Raw genomic sequence first — 21,663 nt, 5'->3', positions numbered from 1 at the left:
AGTTCAGTAACATCAGGTTTGGCTAATGAACATGGGTTGAGGAGGTTGAGGTGGTCTTAACTACCAGTAGCAGAGAAACTTCTCGCACTAATTTCTCAAATATACATGTGGGGGTCGTGCTGTCATGGGGCTAGTTGACCTTGGAACTGACCCCAACACAGTCTGGTGACGTGTTGGTAGCAGGACCTTTTCTTAACTGAGGAGGGAGTGTGGGAGGGAGCTGACACGAGCTCTGCCTCTGGAAATGCACAGCTGTGATGCCCAGTACTCCTTTTTTCTCTTCTTTCTCAGAATGGTTTCAGTTCTGTACAGCCCACGCCGTTACAAACCACGCAGGCCGTTGAAGGTAAGTGTCTGCCAGCACAGCGGGTGACCTGTGTCTCTTGTGCTGCTCATGTTCTCTGCTTCAGATGAGAAGCTTTATCTGTGCTAATAGCAGGTCCTTTCCCTGCTGGACTAATTGCTGCCATTTAGATTATTTGCTTGCCTTGGAACATTGAGCTTTCTGTTGATGGATCCATGAGATCCTTGATGAGTCACCAATGACAATAATTTATTCTGCTTTTTTTGTAGAAGACATCTGTAGGTCTTGAAGCTCTTTGTAGAGCCAATGGCAGTGTAAAATGAGACCTAGAACACAATCACAAGTGTGTAACTGGTTGGCAGCAGTGAGGGAATCCCCAGATCTCCCGACTCCTTTGGCTGAGCATTTGCTGGTCCCTCTGGAAGTTGCCAGTAGCTGCCCCTAACCCAAAGCTTTTCTTCTCAGGTGCTACAGGCCCCGCAGTGAAATCCGATTCCCCCTCTGCTCCCAGTATCACACCTCTCAGTGATGGGGTGTCTGCGTCGTCCTTGCTGACAACAGCCAGCCAACACTCGACAGCTCTGAGCAGCCTGAGCCACAGCGAGGAGCTCCCCAGTACAACCACTGCCCAGCTCAGCAGGTGAGGAGCGTCGGGGGTGGATTTCTGGAGAAGCAGAACTAGAAGCAGAAATCCATAGTAGACATCAGAGACCGTCTCGTGCAGTGAGGAAGACTGAGATGACCCATCCCATCTGAGTAGATGGGGAATGGGATAGTGCCTCTAATAGTGACTCTCTCACCTTGGTTTGACAACCTTTTATTTCTCCTCCCGCAGTGCGTTGCCCACCCAGCAGAACAGTCTGTCCTCATCCACATCCTCTGGGCGAACATCAACTTCAACTCTCCTGGTGAGTCTGGGTGTGGTCTCGCGCTCTGTGCCCCGTTCCCACTTGGCTTGGCCAGGTTCTCTGGGGTGCCTGACCTTGGGACTGTGGTTGTGACAGAACCTGCCAGGCTGCTGGCTGTCCTGCTGGAGTTTGGGTGCTGTGTGGAGAGAGGACGGGGGGTTCTGTCAGAACACTGTCTGTGCACCTGTGGCTTGAGGCTGTTGACCCCCTGCTTGTCTCTGGCTGAGCAGTGGCTCTTTTGGGTCTATAGCAGCCCTTGAAAGCACTACAGAGTCGCAGCCACATCAGAGCAAACTGGTAGCTGATGCAGTGCTGCCAAATGTCTCTACTGCTGGAGCTCTCATAGTATGGAGTCCCTGGGTATCGGCTTCTGCAGCAGAATAAATCTCCCTGCCACAAATGTGGTGTCTTGCCCTGCTCCCCCCAGCAGAGAGATGTTGGGGCACAGCCACAGGAGAGGCTTGAAAACATTAGGGGTTGGCTGCTGTCAGGACTTTGGACTTAAGCCAGGTGCAAAGCAGGTTTCCTTGTAGCCTGCAGCAGTTCCCTGCAGGAACACCCAGGTGCAGACACAGCGTGTATTTTGCGTAGACAGTGTCCTGTGGTACCTGTGCACTCTGCTCCACCTGCCTGGTCCCCTGACTCTCCTCCCTTCCTTCCCTAGCACACGAGTGTGGAGAGTGAAGCGAGCCTCCATTCTTCTGCTAGCACTTTCTCCACCTCCTCCAGCACGGTGTCGGCCGCGCCGCCGGTGGTCAGTGTTTCATCCAGCCTCAGCAGCGTCAGCAGCCTGGGCCTCAGCCTCAGCAGCAACTCCACGGTGACGGCCTCCACTCGAAGCTCCGTCGCAACAACATCAGGTACTTTCCTGGGTCCTGCTGTACAGGAGCTAAGAGAGTGAGTTTCTGCTGTTTGCTTTACTGTGGAACTTTCTCTTCCTTTGTCAGGAAAAGCCCCTCCTAATCTCCCTCCTGGAGTCCCACCGTTGTTGCCTAATCCATACATCATGGCTCCAGGGCTGCTACATGCCTATCCAGTGAGTAGAACAATTGCTTTATGGTAATGTCATGCCACCAGATCCCTCCCAGCTCCCTCTGCAGCAGGGAGGGATGCGGGATAGTGGGGAGACCAAAAACTGACATAGCTCGGTGGGGCTGCCTTGGACAGGTGAGGCTTGAACCTCCTGCTTTCCATGAAATCCACGTGCCTGTGCGTGTAAATGTCTGTCCTCATGACCCCAGAGCAGAGTCTCTGTACCTATTCTCAGCAGCCTCCCCAGCCTTTGGGGAGCAGCAGCCCTTGGCAGAGCATGGTGCATGGGAGCACGGAGCTGTGTTAGAAACATGCTGTGACAAAGGGCAAACACAGTCAGGGCAAGGGTGGTGACTCCCACGAAGTCTAGGGGTGTGTCACAGCCCTCTCCTGAAGTTGAGAACAGATTTTGAGGAAAAACTGCTCAGGGGCTGTGTGGTCTGGAGCGCTGTCCTTTGAGCAGCTCACAGGAACCCCCGGCAGCATCAGCCTGCATAGGGAGTGGCTGCCTGCACCTGGGGGGTCATGGGCTGCTGACCAGCTGCTTTTGGCTTTATCTCATGTTTATCTAAATGTTTAATCTAAAATTAGATAAGTGTCTTTATCTAGTCCATCTGCTGCTCTTTTTCTAGCCACAGGTGTACGGATACGATGACTTGCAAATGCTCCAGACGAGATTCCCATTGGTGAGTAGTGCAGAGTGACAGGGACACACCACTTCTGCTGGCTCTGAGTGCTGTGGGGTTACAGACAGGTCAGGCTGTGGGTAGTCCCAAAGAGCTGGAAAAATGGGGTGCTGGATGGCTGCACCTCTCTGTGACAGCCGTCAGAGTTAGTCAGTTGCTCCTTGACACGTGGGAATTTGGGTGCATGAGTTACTCATCAGCAGTATCTCTTGTGGGGCCAGGAAGCACGAGAACTACAGCAGCAGGGCTGTTGTAGAGATTCACCTCTGATCCTTGACTTAGGCAGTGACTAAATACTTCTTAGAATGGGCTTTACTTAGTGATAGGACATGTCCATTTTCTTTTGAAGCAGAGGGGAAAGTCCAGGCAGTTTAAAGACTGCATACCAGTAGACCTTATCTGGTTCTTCTAATAGCCAGATCAGGGGGACGGTGCATGCTACAAAAACCTGGGGCTGCTGTAGGTCATGATCAGCCTGGATGTGGCTGGTTGAACTGTGGTACCCTGACATATCTTGCAGCTGCAGGACAGAAATTCCTCTATCCCAAAAGATACTGCTTTGCACCTTTAGACAGAGCTGATAAAATATCTCCATTTGTTTTTAATCATCAGGATTACTACAGCATCCCATTCCCCACACCCACCACCCCGCTGACTGGAAGAGATGGCAGCCTGAGCAGCAATCCGTACTCTGGTAGGGAAAAAGTCTGCTCTAAATCCCATTCCATCGGGGTTTGTGCTGCTGCTGCTGGTGTCCTGTGCCTTTGTCTGCTGGAGCTACATCTGCGCCAGCCTCCTGCACTGCCTTTGGTTTGGAGCATGTCTCGCAGCTAAATTCTTGTCTTGTCCTTGGACATCTGGTTTTGTCAAGGCCTGTTACAGGGAAGAGGTGGGCGAGTAGGAGTTAGTGTGGCAGTTGGAAAGGGAGTGAGGGAGGGCTGAAAGATTCAGCAAGGAGTACAGCTGGGGAACTGCTTTCCAGGTGGTGGTGAGGCCAGCACTCAAGCACTGCGAGTAAAAATACAAAGAAGCACAAAATATGGAGAAATTAAGTTTTTTATCTATGGGACAGTCTTATCAAGAAAACCAGCGGGACATTTGGGACCTGTCAAACTTGAACCAAGCACTCAGCAGGTGCCTGACCGCTCACTGACCTTGTGTTTATGCACTGCCAACCTGCAGTGGGCAGTAACTGTGCTGAGTTTTCACATGCTTTAGGAATTGTTGCACTTTGAGGTTTGCTATTTTTCCAGCACTGATTCTCCCTGGCTTCAGCAGGAGCCAGTTTGTGTGGAAGTGCTTTTGCCCAGCTGAGGCTTAAATGCCAAGCTTGGAGTGTGGCCCCATGCGAGCTCTGAACTGGAGAGTTTTTGCGTAGAAGAACCAAGCGGGTGCTCATGAAGAGCAGCACGGGGAGCTTCCCCCAGCCCTGCAGCCAAGCCCTCCACAGCCCAGGCAGGGAACTGGGTTGTGTTCAGTCCTGCTGCTGGTGCACAGAGAGGGATGAAGGAGAGCTGTAGCACCAGGCTCTGCTGCACAGGCAGCCAATAGCAGGTTTATCCAGTGCTGGATTGTGGGCTGACGTCAGGCAGTGCAGCACAGTAGCTGAGCTACTGTGGGCTTCCCTTCCCCCCGGTAGTCCTCTCAGGGCCAAGGAGCAATTAACAGCTTTGCCTTATCAGTGTGCAAAGGTCTGAGGGCTTGTGAGGGCAGCAGACTTTTGCAGTGGCAGGAGGGGAAACTGATTCAAGTAGCTGTTTATCAAAAGGCTGGGTCAGCTTTGGGCTGAGCTGGAACAGGCCAGGATCTGGCACTTGTGTTCTTCACTCTCACCTCCTCTATTTCAGGTGACTTAACAAAATTTGGCCGAGGTGATGCCTCTTCTCCTGCTCCTGCAACAACTCTGGCACAGCCTCAGCAGAGCCAGACCCAGACCCATCACACCACGCAGCAGACGTTCCTGAACCCGGCGCTGCCTCCTGGCTACAGTTACACCAGTCTGCCGTACTACACAGGGGTACCAGGGCTCCCAAGCACCTTCCAGTATGGGCCCGCCGTGTTCCCTGTGAGTTTCCTGGAGGCAAGGTGTGGGATTTGGGCAGGGGGGTGGCACAGCAAAGCCTCTCCTCACTCTGCTCCTCTCTGTTCCGTAGGTTGCTCCTACCTCTTCCAAGCAGCATGGTGTGAATGTCAGCGTCAACGCATCAGCGACCCCTTTCCAACAGCCCAGTGGCTACGGCTCTCACGGGTACAGCACTGGTAAGAGACCTGTTGGAGCACCTTCCACGGTAGCAGGGCTTGTTCCCAGTCTCCCTGGCTGTGCTGGGGACTGCTGTCTTCCGGCAGTAAGGGAGGAGAATGCCTGGGGTGCCACTCTCATGTCATTCAGTTATCCCTGGAAAGGCCCAGGATTGTTCTGCATCCACATCTGGAGCGGTTTTGGGAGATACAGAACACTTCATGCCCTCCTCTGTGCCCCACAGTTGAGTGGCTGGGGCCTTGAACCCCTGTCAGAAGCTGAATTGTTTGGTTTTATTTGATTTGTTGGGTTTTTTAACTGCCTCTCTGTGATCAATAGAACAGCAATTATTCTGGATTTGAATTCATTTCCCACCAGTTTGGCAGACACTTAATAGGGAGGTATCCTTGTGGTGGTTTGAAACTACCACGAATCTAATTTTTAAGTTCAAGCCCCCCTCCCACAGTTTGCCCCTGTGAGAGGGTTTAGTGATGGTATGGACTTGATATCTTTTTCACCTCATGTGGAGAGTTTTCAGACAAAACACAACCATTCGTTATTGGGGGAAGGGGAAAATATTTACAAAGGTTTATTTACACCCACATATATATTACATTAAATTAAATTTCTCCTTTTCTTCAATAAAAGTCCAAGAAGAAAAGAGAAAAGTCTTTCTGTCACTCCTCAGGCCACAGTTCCTTACTTTCATTTTTTTGTGGCACTGGTTAGTGTCCTTCATTTTCCTGAGGCGGCAGATTGAAGTATGGCAGTCAGGATTTTTGTTCTTACTTTGTGGAAATTCCAACCCCGAGCCCGAGCCTTCGGGGGATTTCCTTGTAGATCTTCACTCCCTTGGGTTAGAACATTGAAGGCAGCTTTCAGTTCAGTCTTACCAAAGCTCTTCTGCTCTGTCTCAGCTCGCCAGCATGATAGAAGCAGCAGCAGCAGAGGGCACGGCCACCTCCTCCGCATTCCGTCCTGGCTCAGCTCTCAGGACGACTCCGGGTTTTTTAGCTCCTTTCTCTCTCTCTCTCGCTGCTGCTGCATTTCGGGACTCCCTGAGGGTTTGGAAGTCCACCCGTCCTCTTCAGGAAGTCTCTGGGTTTTGGGAAAGCAATACAGTCTTACCCCAAACCAGCTCTGTTGAGTTTTCCTCTGTTTTGTTGCCGGCTCTCCTCCTGCAGGAACATCTCTGCGTCTTTCAGCCGGCTTCACGTTATCTCGCTGCTACTGGCTATCTTTTTGGCTTTTAGCCATCGCTGTCTCTGTTCAGGACTGCTCCGCTGCCGCTTTTCAATGTCTTCTGCTGCTGCTGACAGTAAGGAAACTCTTCCAGCTCTTGATTACGGGACCCGGTCCAGCTTTGACACTATACCGGGTCTCCCGTAGCCTCAGCTGGGGGCTGGGGGCCCTTGGCCCCCAGAGGGGCTCACTGGCCCCCTGCCTCCTCCTGGCTCAGATCATGGCTACCTACCTTCTAAACTATCTTCACCACCTTCTCTTCCGTTTCTGGGGGTATGTAATTTCCGTAGGGCGCACATGGACTATCGATTGGTCCAGTGTTATCAGTGGGGCAAACCATTACTACCTCAGAGAAAAGGTTTCTCAAACCACCACAATCCTTGATTCAAAGATGCAGGAAGGTCGTGAACCTGCCGCCTGTCTTGGTACTGGTTTCACTGGTTGGCCTCCAGCTGACTTACACAGGGGTGCATTTGGGTCCCTCTTCCAGCCTTTAAATTCCCCTTATCCTTCTTTTCACTACATTAGAGCCCTTCAAGATACTATTTTCTCTTTGTGAAGGTCCTTCAGCTTTGTACCAGGTCATCTTGTGCTGAGCCCTTCAAACCTCCTTGATTTCAGCCCTTTTTCTGCACCTTAAATGGTCACTGAGTTCTCCTCTGGGCCACCCTGTTTTACAGACAGCCCTGTGCAGGTTGTGTTGGCGGTCACTGCACCAACTATCCCAGCCCACAGCCGAGTTGCCTTTACGTGCAATTGCCTGTTATACACATGAGGAGCTCTCAGGCTGTTCTTGCTGCCGTGTTCCATGCTGGGGGTTTGTTTCCGTGTCTCTGTGCTGCATTCCCCAGCTCTCCTCAGAGCTGCTGTTTTCTGTGTTTCTCTGTGTGTTTTTCCAGCCCCTCACTTGCTTTCTGGACTCGTGTCCAGAGCAGAAGAACTTAAATTTGTATGGGCGCTTTGCTCATGGCCATGCCAGGACCCTGCTCCCCAGGCGGATCTGTCTTTAGACCTTCCCTGGCCACCAGAGCTCTCCACCAGGTGCTGCTGGTTGTCAGCGGCTCCTGCTGAACCGGTGGCTGCTGCCTAACGCTCTCCTGCCTCTCCCTCCTCTGCAGGTGTATCCGTGACATCCAGTAATACAGGTGTGCCGGACATCTCGGGCTCTGTCTACTCCAAAACTCAGGTTAGTGTCTGTGAGTGCTCCCTGCGTGGCTCCGGAGGGGAACTGAGCTCTGAGACAGCCTCCCTGTGCAATAAAGGTCTCTTCCCCTTGGATTGGTCAGCCAGGGAGAAGGGAAATGCTTGACCTTCCCCAGTTTAGAGCAATTCTAAGCCCAGAAAGAGCCATAGGAAGAGACTCTATCCATTCTCTGCATCACACACTGACTCTGGGCCCACGACGTGTAGAGCTGGGGAGGGGCACGCTGCCAGCCTGGCTCCCAGCCCTTACTCCACTGTTGGCATCCTCTCTTCAGCAATCCTTCGAGAAGCAGGGATTTCACACTGGAACCCCGGCAGCCTCCTTCAACCTGCCTTCGGCACTGGGCAGTGGTGGACCCATCAACCCTGCGACGGCGGCGGCGTATCCCCCCACCCCCTTCATGCACATCCTGACCCCGCATCAGCAGCCGCACTCGCAGATCCTCCACCACCACCTGCAGCAGGACGGGCAGGTGAGCGATGCCCCCGGCGCTCCAGCCCCTCGCTGGGGTATCCCCTAGGGCTCTTCCTCCCCCTCCAGCCTCTGCCCCCCCCCCCTCCATGTCCTGCAGCGGACACAGGCGGTGACACACACACACACTCACACCTGCACATACACACAGAGAGGTGAGAGGATGAGGTGAGGACACACCCGGGGTGTGCTCTGCTGGGGGGGTACTTGGCACCACCCCCCATGCTGCCAGGCTGCACTAGGAATGGCCAGGTAGTGCCCCCTCACGCAGACACACCCGGGGCGTCCCGATCTCCCCCGTCCTCAGAGGGGAGCCCCACAGGCCAAGCAGCAAAGGGGTCACTTGCCACAGCCACGACCCTGCCGGAGCTTTCAGGTCTAACCGTGGATTTCTACTGTCATAGTTTGTCCCTTTATTTTACATATCCTGGTACTGCAACAGCTTCCATATTTGCAGATGATACTGTGCTGCCAACGCCAGCAGGAAGATCAGGTAATGAACTCTCTGATAATGCATTGCACTTGCCCTGGGGTCTCCCCCTGCCCCTAAGGCTGCCCAGGCTCAAGTAGCCTCTTCCTTCTCCCCCGTGGCCGCACAAGGTGAGGACAGAGGCCCTCAGTCGGTATGTGCACACACACACACACCCCCACGTGCAGACACACACGTTCCTGTGCTGACCCTTCCCTGCTCCCTGCTGCCCCTGGCCCTGTGTGCTGCTGCCCTGGAGGAAGGCATGGAGCAGAGGGAGGGTGCTGGGGCTGCCGGGGCACAAACAAGACAGCCCCAGTGCCCCAGCACTGGGAGCTCGGCTGGGCGGAGGCGGAGCAGCGGACGCCGAGGAGCCGCCGTGGCCGCAGTGCCTGGCAGGGCTGAGGCATCGTCCTGCAGAGTGGGCTGGGGCCGGTTCCCCCCCACACTCACCACCCGCTTCTCCTTCTGCCCCTTCCTGCAGAGCGGCTCCGGGCAGCGCAGCCAAGGCAGCTCCATCCCCCAGAAATCCCAGGCCAACAAATCTGCCTACAACAGCTACAGCTGGGGTGCCAACTGAGGCCGGGCCCCCCCACCACCACTTTGCTTCCGGAAGAGAATCCCAGCTACCCCGATGATGCTGAAGGATCCCAGGGAGGAGAGAGCCCTGTGGTGGGGAGCGCCCAGGCCCCCAACCCCGGCAGGGCCCCGCAGGGCAGGCCGCAGGCGCCTCTGCGTTGTCTGTCTTCAGCCACTTTCCTGTTGTATGTAATATAGAATTTGTATTTTTTCTTTTTTTTTCCCTTTTTTTTTCTCTCTGCATTCAGATCTGAACCGTTTGCCGTAGGGGCCTTTTTTGGTTTTTACTCCTTTCTGTCCCCTCTCCCCTCCTGCTGCCCCAGAACCTCTCAGATCCAAAGGAGTGGAAGCTGCGAGTCGCCTACAGCAAACCCCCTTATTATTAGGAATAAGACCAGTAATTGATATGAGCAGCATTGTAAGATTAATTAGTTGAAGTGTTTTTTTTGTACCGTGTTCTAAATTTAATGGATAAATGTGTCTTGTATATAAAAACAAAAACCCCATGCCGTCCTCTAGTTCTCTCATTTCCTCCCCCCTCCACTGCTGTCTGACAGAGCCCCCCCCCCCGTATTTTACATTCTCCATCTGCGCGCCCCCCCCTCCTCACGGGCCCTGAGTGCAGGTCCTGCTCCCCTTGCACGCTGTAAGTATCTTCTGCTTTTGGGTTGGGTTTTTTTCTTTTTTTTTTTTTTCTATGCAGTCCAGATCTTGTATTTTTCGGTTCCACCTGGTCCCTTCAGCTGCAGTCCCAAGCAGGGATTTACTGAAGAGAATAAAGATCACAAAGTGATGTGTGTATTTTTTCCACCTTTCAGCCTGGTTCCCTATTTTTGGTGCAGGGGGTGGGAGGCCCTGGATGGGCGGGGGTGGCAACGCTTCCCCTACCTCTCCCCACTGTCTTGCTGGTTTGTGGGGTTTTTTTGTCCCCTCGTTTTGTGGATTTTTTTCCCGGCTGCAGCTCTGGGCAGCAGCAGGATGCCAGCATAGGGACAAGGTCAGAGTCCTTCTCCCCGAGATTCCCACCTTCCACTTTTTCCCTTCCACTGCTCTTCCCGGAGCTTGGGGGCTCCACCCCAGCCCCCACGTCCCCAGGAGGGGCTCGGGACAGGCTCGGCTGTCACGGAGGGGAGTCTCGGGCGCTGGGGAGGGCAGTGGGACCGCGAGGGTGGCAGGAAGGCCCGGGTGTCCCGGCAGTGGCTGCTGAGCTGCATGGTTAAGGGGCCGAGGGCTCGGAGGGGGAAGGGGGGGCGAGGCAAAGCCGGAGCTCCCCGTGCTGTGGGTCCTAGTGGGGCAGCAGGAGGGCATCGGGCTGGGCCAGCGGAGCTCAGCTGGGGGCACAGCGCAGGGCCGCAGGACGCCAGGGGTGCAGGATGGAAGCCCCGCTGCCCCCGGGCCCGGCCGGGGAGACACGGGACCAGCCCCGCAAAGCGCCTCACGACACCCGGCGGCACTTTGCGGCCGCGGCGCTTTGCGGCCGCGCGACCCCGGGGCCCGGGGCACCGGGAGGGCCCGGGAGCGGGATGAGCTTCTACGACGCCTTTCGCGGCTTCTTCGGGTTCCCGGGGCGGCGCAGGTACCGCAAGCTCGCCCGGCCCTGCCCGCACAGCCCCCGTCCCGGTGTCTCAGTGCCGCGCTCCCGCAGGCCCCGGGACCCGCTGTTCGGCGGCGCGGCGTGGGACGAGGAGGAGGAGGATGACGGCCCGTGCCTGGCGCAGCCCCCACAGGACTTCGGCTTCGGATTCAGTCCCGACGCGTCGCACGGAACCTTCGAGGAGCTGTTCCGGGACATGGGCGAGCTCCTGGGGGCCCTCGGGGGGGCCTGGGCCGGGCCCCCGCAGCTCTTCGGTGGGCACGGGGGGGGGGGGGGAGGCACGGCTCAGCGGGGCTGTGGGGGCCGCTCGGAGCCCCTCGGCCTGACCGACCTCCCCCTGCTCCGCAGCGCCCGCCCTGCCCGGCCCCGGCGAGGGGCGGCCGCTGCGGGACTCGATGCTGAAACATCCGGACAGCCCCCCCGCCAGCGCGGCCCCGGCGGGCCCCGAGGGCGCCAGAAACCCGGCCCGGCCCTGGAGACCCTCCCTGGGGGTGGGTGAGGGGTTTGGGGTCCGCCTCCGCCGTGGCAGCCGTCGCACCGTGCTGGTGCCGCTCGGTGCTTGTCGCGGTGTTGCCCTGGTGTTGGGGTTTGCTTCCCGCGTCACCGGCGCGTGGCTTTGCCTTGCAGCTGGAAGATGCTCGCCCGGCTCCTCCCGGCCTCAAGGAAGACCAAGGTGTGTGCTGGGAGTGGGGCCCGGGGGTCTCTGCGCTGCCGCGGCCGCCGGGGCGTGTCCCCACACACGCGGCCACCGTGTCACATCTCCCCTCAGACTTGGACTCCCAGGTTTTCTCCGCGGGGCTGGGGACCATCCTGAGACCCAACGAGCCCAAGTCCCGCTCCTACTTCCAGAGCGTCTCTGTCACCAAAGTGACTCTGCCTGACGGGGTGAGTGTCTCCGCGGGTGCCTGAAGGGGGTCGAGGTCGGGGGTTCTGAGGGCTCGGCACTCCGTGCAGGCAGTGGAGGAGCGTCGCACCGTGCAGGACAGCCAGGGCCGCCGGGAGACCACGGTGACGCGCCGGAGGGGGGACCAGGCCTTCATCGCCACCACCAAGGAGGACGGGCAGGGCAAGGACTACCGGGAGGAGGTGCTCAACATGGACGACCGTGAGTGGGGGGCGGGGGAGGGCGCGAGGGGCGGGAGGCACCCGGCTGAGGGGGCTCTCCCTGCCTCTCCAGGGGAGCTGGCGCAGTTTGCAGACTCGTGGCCGCGGCGGGACGAGCTTCGCCCTCCCAATCCGAGCGACCCGTCCTCTGTCCTGAGCGGCTTCCTCCGACACTGGTTCTCCAGCTGGTAGCTGTGCCCGGCCCTGGCTGAGCACCCAGTACGTCTGACATGTGCAGGGGCGATGGACCCCGGGGCTCCCCAGGGTCGTGGGGACGGCTCAGGGGCTGGGGCTGTCGAAGTGGACACTGGGCAGCAGCGTCTTCTCACCACCTGGTTTTGTTGTAGGTGGATCAGATCCTCCTGGGAGTTGGCACCTGGCCTGGGGGCTGCCTTCCTTCAGGAGTGCTGTGGAGCCACAGGAACCCCCGTGGGGGGCCAAATGTGCGTGCGTGTACAGAGCAATAAAGTCTATTTATGCTAAACAGTGACCTGCTCTGCTCCTTCAGGCTGGAATCTCGTGGGTCTGGAAGCAGATTTGCCCTGGCTGCCAGGGTGGCTCTTGGGGGGCTGCCTGAGGGATGCAGGTGGTTGCCAGACTCCTGTGCCTGCACTGCTCCCTGCTCACCTCCCTCTCCTATTTCACTGCCTGGTGCTGAGCCAGGGCCTCTTCATTAGCACTGACTGCAGCTGCAGCTTGGGCAAGGATGTGGTGGGAGAAGGGGGCTCCTGGCTGGGAAACGCCTGTGCCCACTCACCTGAGTGAGGTCAGGGCTCCCTGTGGCTGGTTGGGGATCTGACCTGGCCCTACTGAGGTGCAGCATTGTCACGAGGTGTCCCAAGGTTCCCCAGCCCCACGTGGGACTCCGGTCCCTGCCAGGTGTCTCCCTCGGTGTGGCCCTGATTGGTTTAAAGTCTACACATTATCACCCACCTGGCCCCAGAGCTCATAAAATCCATTGGGATCGAGGCACTACTGTCACTGCTGCCACCGCTGTCACAGCTGCCCCTTCCAAGCTGGCACCATGGGCTCTGCTTCCTTCTTGACTAGGGTCCGGCGTCTGCTCCGAATTCGGAACCAGCTGATACGGGAATGCCTGGCTGAGCTGCTCTGCACCTTTGTCCTCATTGTGAGCGGGGCTGGGCTTGGCTGTGGGGGGCAAACGGGGGGGCTAGGGCTGATGCGGGGGTCATGTGGGTAGGATGGGGCTGACGGTGGGGTGCTGGCAGGTGCCAGGGGTCCCAGGGCTCCACTGCCTGCCCCTTGCTGGGGTGGGGGGTGTTCGGCGCTGCGCCACTCTCGAATGTGCGACTCAGCACTGCCTGTCCTTCCACTTGGACCCTGTTCCCGTGGCATGGCCCGCCCTGTGCCGCGGCTCCGCTGCAATCAGGGTGTGGCACCGGGCAGCACGTGCCACAATTCCTCCTGCCTTGGAGTAGGCAGAGGTTGGGGCTCTGGAGCTGCTCCTGGCATTTGGGCTACATCCCACGATGGCAAATGGTGTCCCCATGGCTGTGCCGTAGCACTTCTTCCCCACCACCTCCCCAGGGAAGCAGTTCACTTAATTGCTAATAATTTGATTGCTTTGCTGTCAAAACCACAAGTGAGAGCAGTAAGCGCCTCCCTGCCAGTGCCTGTCCGATGTCCAAGGACGGGGAGCAAAACCACAGAGGCGGCACCGGCACAGCCCTCGCCTCGCTGCCCTGTGCTGTCAGTGGAGGCGGTGTCTCAGCACAGGGCTGGTGGGGCTGAGATGGGCACGTCCCTCTTCTCCAGACAATCACCCTGGGCGGCGCCGCACAGAGGGTCACCAGCGAAGAGACAAAGGGGGACATCCTCACCAGCTACTTGGCAGGTGCCCTGGCTGTCATGGTGGGCATCTACATAGGAGGGGGAATCTCAGGTGAGGCTGAGGAGGGGGTACCAGCTCCTGCCATCCCCCAGCTCTGAGTCCCCCAGGACCCCTTCCTCTTAGCCCCTCTCCCTGCTTGGTTGTAGGGGCCCACATGAACCCGGCGTTCACCCTCGCCATGTGCCTGACGAAGCAGTTCCCCTGGTGGAAGTTTCCCGTCTTCGTGCTCGTGGAGGCCTTGGCATCTTTCCTATCTGCCGGAGCTGTCTACGTCCTCTACTATGGTATGGGAGGGCAGCACCGGGCTGGGGAACCCCACGGCGGTGCCAGGCTGGCCAGGCTCACAGACAGGCTCTGCCTCTGCCCCACAGATGCCATCTGGCACTACAGCAATGGCACCCTTACCGTGTCCGGCCCCCGGGAAACTGCCTCCATCTTTGCCACCTACCCAGCTGACTACGTGTCTGTCGCCAACGGCTTCGTGGACCAGGTGGGTGCCACCGTCAGCTCCCCCAGCCCTCTCCAATGGTGCCGGTCCCCGTGGTGCTGAGCTGCCATGTCACCCTGCAGGTGATTGGCACGGGGGTGCTGCTAACAGGCGTCATGGGTGTCATGGACAACCGCAACAAGGGTGTCCCCAAGGGCCTAGAACCAGTGGTCATAGCTATGCTGGTGCTCTCCATCGAAGTCGCCATGGGCGCCAACTGCGGCTGCCCCCTGAACCCCACACGGGACATCGGGCCCCGGCTCTTCACCTACCTGGCAGGCTGGGGCCCGGAGGTCTTCAGGTAGGTAGAGGGAAGGGGGTGAGGTGGGGGTGGCAGAGGTGACCCCCTGCTCACCCTGCCTCCTCTCCAGCAGGGGCAATGGGTGGTGGTGGGTGCCCCTGGTGGCACCGCTGCTAGGGTCCGCCGTGGGCACATACCTGTACCAGCTCTTCGTGGCTTTCCATTACCCGGAGGAGGACGGCGATGCCCTGGAAGAGCAGGGCTCCATCGTCCTGGAGAACAAAAACATTGACCTAGACGCTGGGGTGTCATCCAAGGAGGACACTGGGGGAACAGTGCCTACCGGGTACCCCCCACCACCCCACAGCAGCAGCACGGTCCCCACTACCATCCCCCTCACACTATTAAACGAGTCCTGAGGTCATGCGGCATCTCGTCTCTAGACGTGGGTGTGCAGGGGTATGGGGGAGGCAGCGGCTCCAAGCCCCCCGCGGGGGGCAGGCCAGCCAGGCGTGGCTGCAGAGAGACCTCAGCCTGGGTGACACGCTGGTAGTGGGGGGAGTGTCCCACCGGGACCCGGGACTGCGCCCTGGTATCCCTTGTGGCTGTCTCTGGCCCTCCGGGACCCACCCGGCTCCCCGGGCCCCCCCGGAGCCGCCCCGCCGGCCGGGGCACCCGCGGGGTTGAGCTCCGGGACCCTCCGGGGTCGCGCTCGGCCGCTCCCCCGCGCCCACACCCCGCACTTCCGCCGCCGCCCGGCGCCGCCGCGGCCATGGGGAGCTGAGGCGGCGGCAGCGGAACCGGCCCCGGCCCGGCCCGGCCCGGCCCGCCCGCCCGCTCCCCATGGGCTGCGGGGCCGCGGGACATGGAGCGGTGCGCGGCCCGCCGGGCCCCGGGTGAGCGGGGCCGGGGGCGCGGTGGGGCCCGGGGAGGCCGCGGCGGGGCCCATCGGGCCCCAGGAAGCCCCGGTGTGGCCGTTGCCCCGGTAACGCGGCGGGGTGGGCCCGGGCCGGCTGCGGCAGCGCGGGCCGGGCCGGGCCGGGGCCGGGCCATGACGGTGCCCCGGGAGATGCCCGAGAAGTGGCCGCGGGTCCGCGTCCGCGGCGGGCCGGGTGGGTGCGGCGTGGGCACGGCGGAGGAGCAGAAGTGGGGGCCGGGGGTGCAGGGATGGGAGTGCAGGGATGCGGCCAAGCAGGACTGGGCAGGTCTGGGGATGCGGAATCTGGGGGGCTAGGGGTGCAGGGCTGTGGATCCAGAGGTGCAGCTGAGCAGGTCTGGGTGTCTGGGAGAGCAGAGATGCGGTCTAGGGGTGCAGAATCTGGATGTTCTAAACTGAGGTTGTGGGGTTGCAGATGAGCAGGGCTGGGGGTGCAGAGATGCATCCTGGGGGTGCAGGGCTGGAAGGGTCTGGCACCCCGGCGGTGCCGAGCTGGAGGAGCAGACAAACAAGACATGGGGGGGTGCAGAATCTGTGGCTCTGGGGACGCAAATAAGCAGAGGTCTAGGAGTGCGGGCCTGGGGGGCCTGGGGGTGCAGGTTTTGCTGGTGGGGAGTACAGATAAGCAGCACTGGGATTCTGCAGGTGCAGGAGTACAGGTCCTGGCATAGGCCACAGCTGGGAAGCTTCTCTGTTCCCTGGGTTCTGGGTCTCTGGGACTGGCTTGGCAGGCTCTCAGGGTGCAGGGGTGGTTGGGGTGCAGGGGGTGTCAGGGTGAAAGGGGGGTTGGGGTGCAGGGGGTGTCAGAATGCAGGGCCGGTCGGGGTTCAGGGGGTGTTCAGGGTGCACAGGACTGATGGGGCGCTCTGTTGCAGAGGAGGAGCGGCGAGTGCGAGCCAACGCGCGGGAGTACAACGAGAGGTTCCAGTATGCGGTGAGTGAGAGGGGAGCTGAAACCCCTCCCAGGGGTGTTTGGGCAAGTTTGGGGGGGCTGAGGCCTGAGTCACCCACAGGTCATGACAAAAAAATAGATATGTTATGGCATATCTATTGTTATGACAAAAAAAATAGATATTTGTCCCTGAGAAATTTGTGCTGATGACATTAATGGCAAGGGAGCTGTGGGGCTAGGGGACACAGTGCGCTCTGTGTGAAGGGTTCAGCCCCTCATCCCTTATGGACCAGCTTCCAGAGGTGCTGGGGGAGGGACAGCGCTCACCTTGGCCTCCTCCTAAAGCTGGAGGTTATCCCTGGCTGTTCCAAGGCTGGTTGCAGAGAGGAATGCAGGGGGTCTGGGTTGGGGTAACCCTTGCATTGCACTGCTGGAGGAGGCAGGGCCCTGTCTGGTGACCAAGACAGAGGAATCAGCTTCCCAAGGAAGGTGCCAGAGGTAGTGCAGGGACAGGAGCTGGGAGTCCAGGCTGCTGCCCAGAGCCCCCCAAAGAGGACAGTGAGCCACAGCCCTGCCTTCCAGAGCAAGGGTGGGGGTTATGGGGCCTCGACAGCCTGTGAACTGCCTTCTTGCCCCATCCGTCCCCAGAGCAACTGCATCAAGACCTCAAAGTACAACATTGTCACCTTCCTGCCTGTCAACCTCTTTGAGCAGTTCCAGGAAGTAGCCAACACCTATTTCCTCTTCCTCCTCATCCTGCAGGTGAGTGCTGGGGGGGCAGGCAGAGCTCCTCACACTCTCCTTCCCTACCTGGGCATCCAGGAGGGCTCCAGGCACGCCCACTCCTTGGAATAGTGGAGGTTTGGCACCCTTGAGCAGGGGCGGCATGGGCCTGGGGCTGGCCAGTTCTCCTGTAATTCCTGCTCCCTGTCCCCAGCTGATCCCACAGATCTCTTCACTCTCCTGGTTCACCACCATCGTGCCTTTGGTTCTTGTCTTAACCATCACAGCTGTCAAAGACGCCACTGATGACTATGTGAGTGATTTCCCTCACAGGGGGTTGGGACCCTGGTGTGGGGGTGCAGGGCCGTGGCATTTGCAAGGGGGGGGGCACAGGAGCCCCTCCCCAAGGAGCTGATGCTGCTGTCTCTTCCCCCCACTTCCAGTTCCGCCATAAAAGCGACAACCAGGTGAACAACCGGGAGTCTCAGGTGCTGATCGGTGGAGTGTGAGTGTCACAGGGATGGGGCAGTGGGGAGGGGTCCGGGGCCCTGCGGGATGTGGTACAGGGCAGTGGGCAGGGCAGGGCTCCTGCCTGATTCCAGTCCACTGTCCCTGCACAGCCTCCGGCAGGAGCAGTGGATGAATGTACGTGTTGGAGACATCATCAAGTTGGAGAATAACCAGTTTGTGGCGGTGAGTGCGGCCCTGAGATGAGGATGGTCCCAGCTGGGTGGCATATAGGGATTGCATAATGACATGGTGCTGCACCCACTTTGTCTTTGTGCTCCTCCATCACCTCCTGGGGTGGGGACATCAGGGACTCCTCATCCTGGAAGCTGTGTTTAGGTTGGAGAGTCAGAGCCTTGTTTGAACTCTGGGAATCTGGGTGCTTGGGGCAATGATGGCCAGGCCTGGGTGCAAGGGATGGGCTGGGGACGGCCTTTGCAGAGGCTTCAGGGACCCTGCTGACATCCAGGGGCCAGGAGCTTCCCTGGGGAGGGTGTCGTGGAGCCCTGGTGTCGGTGCAGCCCTTCACATATCTCTCCCAGCAGGCCGATCTACTTCTTCTCTCCAGCAGCGAACCCCATGGGTTGTGCTACATAGAGACTGCAGAGCTGGACGGGTGGGTGCCCCTGCTCACCTTGCAGGGCCGGGGGAAGGCAGCAGCTGGGAGTGAGAGAGTGGGCTGTGGGCAGAGTAGGAGCTGCCAGGCAGCACCTGCCAAGGCCCTCCCTGCCAGGCTGTCTCTAATGTAGTGCCTCCTTGCCTGCAGAGAGACCAACATGAAGGTGCGCCAGGCCATACCTGTCACCGCGGAGCTGGGGGACACCAGCAAGCTGGCTCGCTTTGACGGTGAGTGCCCGCGACCAGCCCTCTGCCACGGGGCAGCCCCCACGTTCCTTCCTCCACCACCCTGGAGAAACCAGGATCAGCCACACGGCGTTGTCCTGCGGCTTGAAGCAGATCTCTGGGGCACCTGGGATGGTGCTGGGGCACTGGATGCAGCTGGCCATGTGAAGAAGGCAAGGCCCAGCTGAGCCATCCCCTGCACCCAGGCGAGGTGGTCTGTGAATCCCCCAACAACAAGCTTGACAAGTTTGGTGGGACGCTGTACTGGAAGGAGAACAAGTACCCCCTGAGCAACCAGAACATGCTGCTGCGAGGCTGTGTCCTGCGCAACACCGAGTGGTGCTTTGGCCTCGTCATCTTCGCAGGTAGGCTGAGGCAGCAGCTGCAGCTGCACTGCACAGAGGGGAGGAAGAGACCCCCCTGATGCCTTCCTGCTCCCCAGGGCCCGACACAAAACTGATGCAGAACAGTGGCCGGACCAAATTTAAGCGGACAAGCATTGACCGGCTGATGAACACACTGGTGCTCTGGGTATGCAGAAGGCAGATCTTGGGAGCCCTGGCTCTGGCCCAGTCAGGGCTCTGATGTCCTGTCCTGTCCTGTCCTATCCCCAGATCTTTGGGTTCCTGGTGTGCATGGGAGTGATCCTGGCCATTGGCAATGCCATCTGGGAGCACGAGGTGGGCGTCTGCTTCCAGATCTACTTGCCCTGGGACGAGGGGGTGCACAGTGCCTTCTTCTCTGGCTTCCTCTCCTTCTGGTCTTACATCATCATCCTCAACACTGTGGTGCCCATCTCACTCTACGTGAGGTAGGGCAGGTGTTGCCCGTAAACAAAGACACAAACCAACAGAGTGCCGGTTTATGGGTGCTTTATTCGGGGCCCCGGGAACCTGCGGGCTAACGCCCCAAGTCAGGATTCCGACGACCCTCGTTCTCAGTTCAGCTTTTATACACAAACAAGTTTACATGTATTCTCACGGCTAAAACAATTACAGTTTCTATAGCAACCCAGGTGCAGTAGTTTATAACAATTAACAATCATCTACTCTAATCATAAATCTGCTTAAGTTGCCTTACCCCCCTAGAAACTGTTTCACAGACCCTTACCACATCTAAGGTACAAATCGTTACGTACATGCTTGACTAAATCTTTTGATTATTGTTTCTACTTCTTCAGTACATTCTATTCCCACGAACAAGGCTGCTGCTTAACTACTGTAATGTGTTGCTTTCTAGGCCTTACCCTTTTACTTAAGCCTTAGCCATTCTACTACTAAATTTAAACTGCTTTGCAACAGTCCCCCCTTTTGAGCATTCTTCAGGCTTTGCTTGCAAGGATGCTCAAATACAGCAATCTTCAGGTTGCAGTTTCTTGATGGATGGGAGGTGATCCATTTTGCGGTGAGATTACTTCTTTTCTTGTTATAGCTTTCATGATTCGTCTCGTATGTTGACCTTCTTTTACAATCATTCCTAAAAGACACTTGTAAACAGTTATGGCTATGACAACAATTATTACAATCAATATTCCGTACTGGATAACAGAAGATATCCATCCTGACACATGGAGACCTAGGGAGCTGAATAATTGTCCTATCCAATTGTGTTCCGCTTCTTTCTGCAGTTTATGAACATTCTCGTCAATTTGTTCTAATTGATTAATATCTTTCTCTACTTCTTGAGTGACATTTGGGATGTGTACACAACAATGCTCATCCTTTGCATGCAGGTAACCGCAAACTCCATGTTCTTTGAGTAATATCAGGTCTAATGCCATGCGGTTTTGTATGGTCATTCTAGAGGTGGCTTGTAATTGTAAATTTAGATCTTTAAATCCTTTCTTAGTGACTGCTGCTAACCTTTCGGTCTGGCTCATCAGTTTGAACAATATTTCTCTATTTCGATATGTTGAAATTGGGGCAAACAAAGATTCTAGTGCCCATCCGAATTTAACTCCTGCTGATGGCTCATGCCAATCTGTTAGTTCCAGGTCATTAATGTCATTACTAACTTCTCTTTTCTCCCGTGGTCGCATCTCTGCTGGTGTTAACTTCTCTTTTCTCCAGAGTGGACAAAGAGTAGGTATCCCTAGTGTGACAGGTACAACCGGACCGTCTAGTGGCATGTGGGTGGTCCATTGACCATGTCCCATGACCCATACTAGGTTTCCGGGACTTCTAACTGTAGTAGTGTGACAATCAATGTTTTTCACATGTCCTTTAATAGTATGGTTATATCCTCGACACTCACATCCTAACTGCAGGAGGGCTTTGACTGGCATTAAGCCTATTTCATCGTCTGGGGTATCACATGTATATATTCGGGTACAATTCCAATCCTCTTTTGTATGTGTTTCTGTCCTCCAATTATGATTCCCTCTATTTCCTGTAGAATAAGTTTGATTCTTTTTCCCCTTCCAGTGAATGCACCACTGTTCCTTTCCAATATAACTATATGTCTCTAGCAGGCTGGGTCCCCAAATTGTTTGCCATTCTTCCATGGTTGTAGAACTGGTAATATTTTGACAGACCTCTTCTTGTTTTTCTCGTTTTACTGAAGCCGGAACTTTAGAGCATGGGTGTGTTGAATTTGTAACTAAACAGTATCCTTTTAATTCATTAATTGTTTCACTTGTTACCCATGTCCCAATTACTACCCATCGGAAATATCCCGGCATCTGTTCACATTGCTTCTTCATCATTTTGTCACTTAATAAACATACATCTACCGTTTCACTCCATGTGATGGTTACAAATTTGCAATTCCTTGTAATATTCTTAAACATTTTGGGTATTTCTGGCACTGGAATTATTCCCCATGGAATTGGGTCTCCTGCTGCATGAGGCATAGGGAGACATGCAGTAATTTTAGTAACGTTTTGTACTTTCCCAAAATCTCGAATTAGGCCCACAATTAAATTTTCCTGTTCTATTTCTCTATTCGGAATCTGCAGATCTCTCACATGTCGAGTTTTCCTAGGGGGTATAACTTGTACCTTAGTCATTATTTCCCGAGTTGTGTTTATCATGTGTATTTCTACATACCCATAATCAAAACTCCTTTGAATCCAAACTACACACATGTATGTCCCTTCTACGGTTTTAGACACCTCAGGTACCTGCAGGACGGTATAACCCTTTTGTTGTGTCGCATCCCAAACTGTTGTCACTCCTTCTGTTATGATTCGATCTTGATCTCTCCGTCTCCACTTGACGTGGACATCTCTTAATTCAGCTCCCTGGTCATCTGAAAACAGACAAGTTAAGTTTACATCAGTGTGTTCTGGTACAAACAAATAAGGATCTGGGGTTTCAATTCTCACGGTGGTCTCTGCTAAACTTATCAA

General features: G+C 56.8%; 4 protein-coding genes, 1 long non-coding RNA gene and 1 other non-coding gene across 16 annotated transcripts in view; 5 read left to right on the top strand and 1 right to left on the bottom strand.

Moving 5' to 3' along the window:
• The window catches only part of LOC127463560 (ubiquitin-associated protein 2-like), a 31,241-nt gene extending 21,314 nt beyond the window's left edge, over positions 1-9,927 (top strand). For 5 of the 9 annotated variants that reach the window (XM_051773142.1, XM_051773143.1, XM_051773141.1 and 2 more), the window contains 13 exons: positions 292-346; positions 770-944; positions 1,140-1,212; positions 1,877-2,072; positions 2,160-2,248; positions 2,877-2,930; positions 3,543-3,624; positions 4,778-4,995; positions 5,084-5,189; positions 7,530-7,597; positions 7,890-8,087; positions 8,529-8,579; positions 9,040-9,927. In XM_051773142.1, coding sequence (XP_051629102.1) covers positions 292-346; positions 770-944; positions 1,140-1,212; positions 1,877-2,072; positions 2,160-2,248; positions 2,877-2,930; positions 3,543-3,624; positions 4,778-4,995; positions 5,084-5,189; positions 7,530-7,597; positions 7,890-8,087; positions 8,529-8,579; positions 9,040-9,135 — 1,461 coding nt within the window. In that variant the 3' untranslated portion in view covers positions 9,136-9,927. The remainder of the gene's footprint in view (positions 1-291; positions 347-769; positions 945-1,139; positions 1,213-1,876; positions 2,073-2,159; positions 2,249-2,876; positions 2,931-3,542; positions 3,625-4,777; positions 4,996-5,083; positions 5,190-7,529; positions 7,598-7,889; positions 8,088-8,528; positions 8,580-9,039) is intronic. The other 4 variants (XM_051773140.1, XM_051773138.1, XM_051773137.1 and 1 more) reach the window with 2 other exon arrangements.
• On the top strand, positions 3,309-3,443 carry LOC127463635 (small nucleolar RNA SNORA58). Its single transcript, XR_007900906.1, has one exon. It is a non-coding gene; the product is annotated as a small nucleolar RNA SNORA58 (small nucleolar RNA).
• A 565-nt stretch (positions 9,928-10,492) lies between the features above and the next one.
• Positions 10,493-12,316, top strand: LOC127463583 (HCLS1-associated protein X-1-like). Of its 2 annotated transcripts, none has more exons than XR_007900888.1 (8): positions 10,493-10,710; positions 10,780-10,982; positions 11,077-11,219; positions 11,356-11,401; positions 11,498-11,613; positions 11,683-11,814; positions 11,906-12,051; positions 12,180-12,316. XR_007900888.1 is itself a non-coding variant. In XM_051773234.1 (8 exons), exons 1-7 carry the CDS (start codon positions 10,508-10,510, stop codon positions 12,022-12,024), a joined length of 981 nt encoding a protein of 326 aa, XP_051629194.1. In that variant the 5' UTR covers positions 10,493-10,507; the 3' UTR covers positions 12,025-12,051; positions 12,180-12,316. The 2 variants fall into 2 exon arrangements, 1 of the variants encoding a protein (XP_051629194.1); XM_051773234.1 differs by having other exon boundaries at positions 11,683-11,833.
• Positions 12,317-12,451: 135 nt separating this feature from the next.
• On the top strand, positions 12,452-14,836 carry LOC127463579 (aquaporin-10-like). Of its 2 annotated transcripts, XM_051773227.1 has the most exons (6): positions 12,452-12,961; positions 13,609-13,735; positions 13,831-13,968; positions 14,056-14,174; positions 14,255-14,472; positions 14,543-14,836. In XM_051773227.1, the coding sequence occupies exons 1-6, from the start codon at positions 12,857-12,859 to the stop codon at positions 14,829-14,831; spliced, it is 996 nt and encodes a 331-aa protein (XP_051629187.1). In that variant the 5' UTR covers positions 12,452-12,856; the 3' UTR covers positions 14,832-14,836. The 2 variants fall into 2 exon arrangements, with proteins under 2 accessions (XP_051629187.1, XP_051629186.1); XM_051773226.1 differs by having other exon boundaries at positions 13,831-14,174.
• Positions 12,991-15,032, bottom strand: LOC127463588 (uncharacterized). The gene is made up of 3 exons (XR_007900890.1): positions 14,813-15,032; positions 14,610-14,684; positions 12,991-13,712 (listed from the first exon to the last, which is right to left on the bottom strand). It is a non-coding gene; the product is annotated as an uncharacterized LOC127463588 (long non-coding RNA).
• Positions 15,033-15,399: 367 nt separating this feature from the next.
• Positions 15,400-21,663, top strand: part of LOC127463565 (ubiquitin-associated protein 2-like) — a 28,382-nt gene continuing 22,118 nt past the window's right edge. The window contains exons 1-11 of the mRNA XM_051773164.1: positions 15,400-15,524; positions 16,225-16,283; positions 16,890-17,003; positions 17,179-17,277; positions 17,408-17,469; positions 17,585-17,657; positions 18,017-18,087; positions 18,238-18,317; positions 18,521-18,679; positions 18,757-18,845; positions 18,929-19,125. Of these exons, the coding sequence (XP_051629124.1) occupies positions 15,464-15,524; positions 16,225-16,283; positions 16,890-17,003; positions 17,179-17,277; positions 17,408-17,469; positions 17,585-17,657; positions 18,017-18,087; positions 18,238-18,317; positions 18,521-18,679; positions 18,757-18,845; positions 18,929-19,125 (1,064 nt within the window). The 5' untranslated portion in view covers positions 15,400-15,463. The remainder of the gene's footprint in view (positions 15,525-16,224; positions 16,284-16,889; positions 17,004-17,178; positions 17,278-17,407; positions 17,470-17,584; positions 17,658-18,016; positions 18,088-18,237; positions 18,318-18,520; positions 18,680-18,756; positions 18,846-18,928; positions 19,126-21,663) is intronic.

The sequence above is a fragment of the Manacus candei genome, unplaced genomic scaffold (assembly GCF_025592945.1).
Source record: "Manacus candei isolate 608988 ecotype Guabito, Panama unplaced genomic scaffold, ASM2559294v1 h1tg000166l, whole genome shotgun sequence".
In the NCBI taxonomy this organism is placed as follows: Eukaryota; Metazoa; Chordata; class Aves; order Passeriformes; family Pipridae; genus Manacus; species Manacus candei.
Note: the sequence above shows the minus strand (reverse complement) of the source record. Positions and strands in the feature narration are given on the sequence as shown.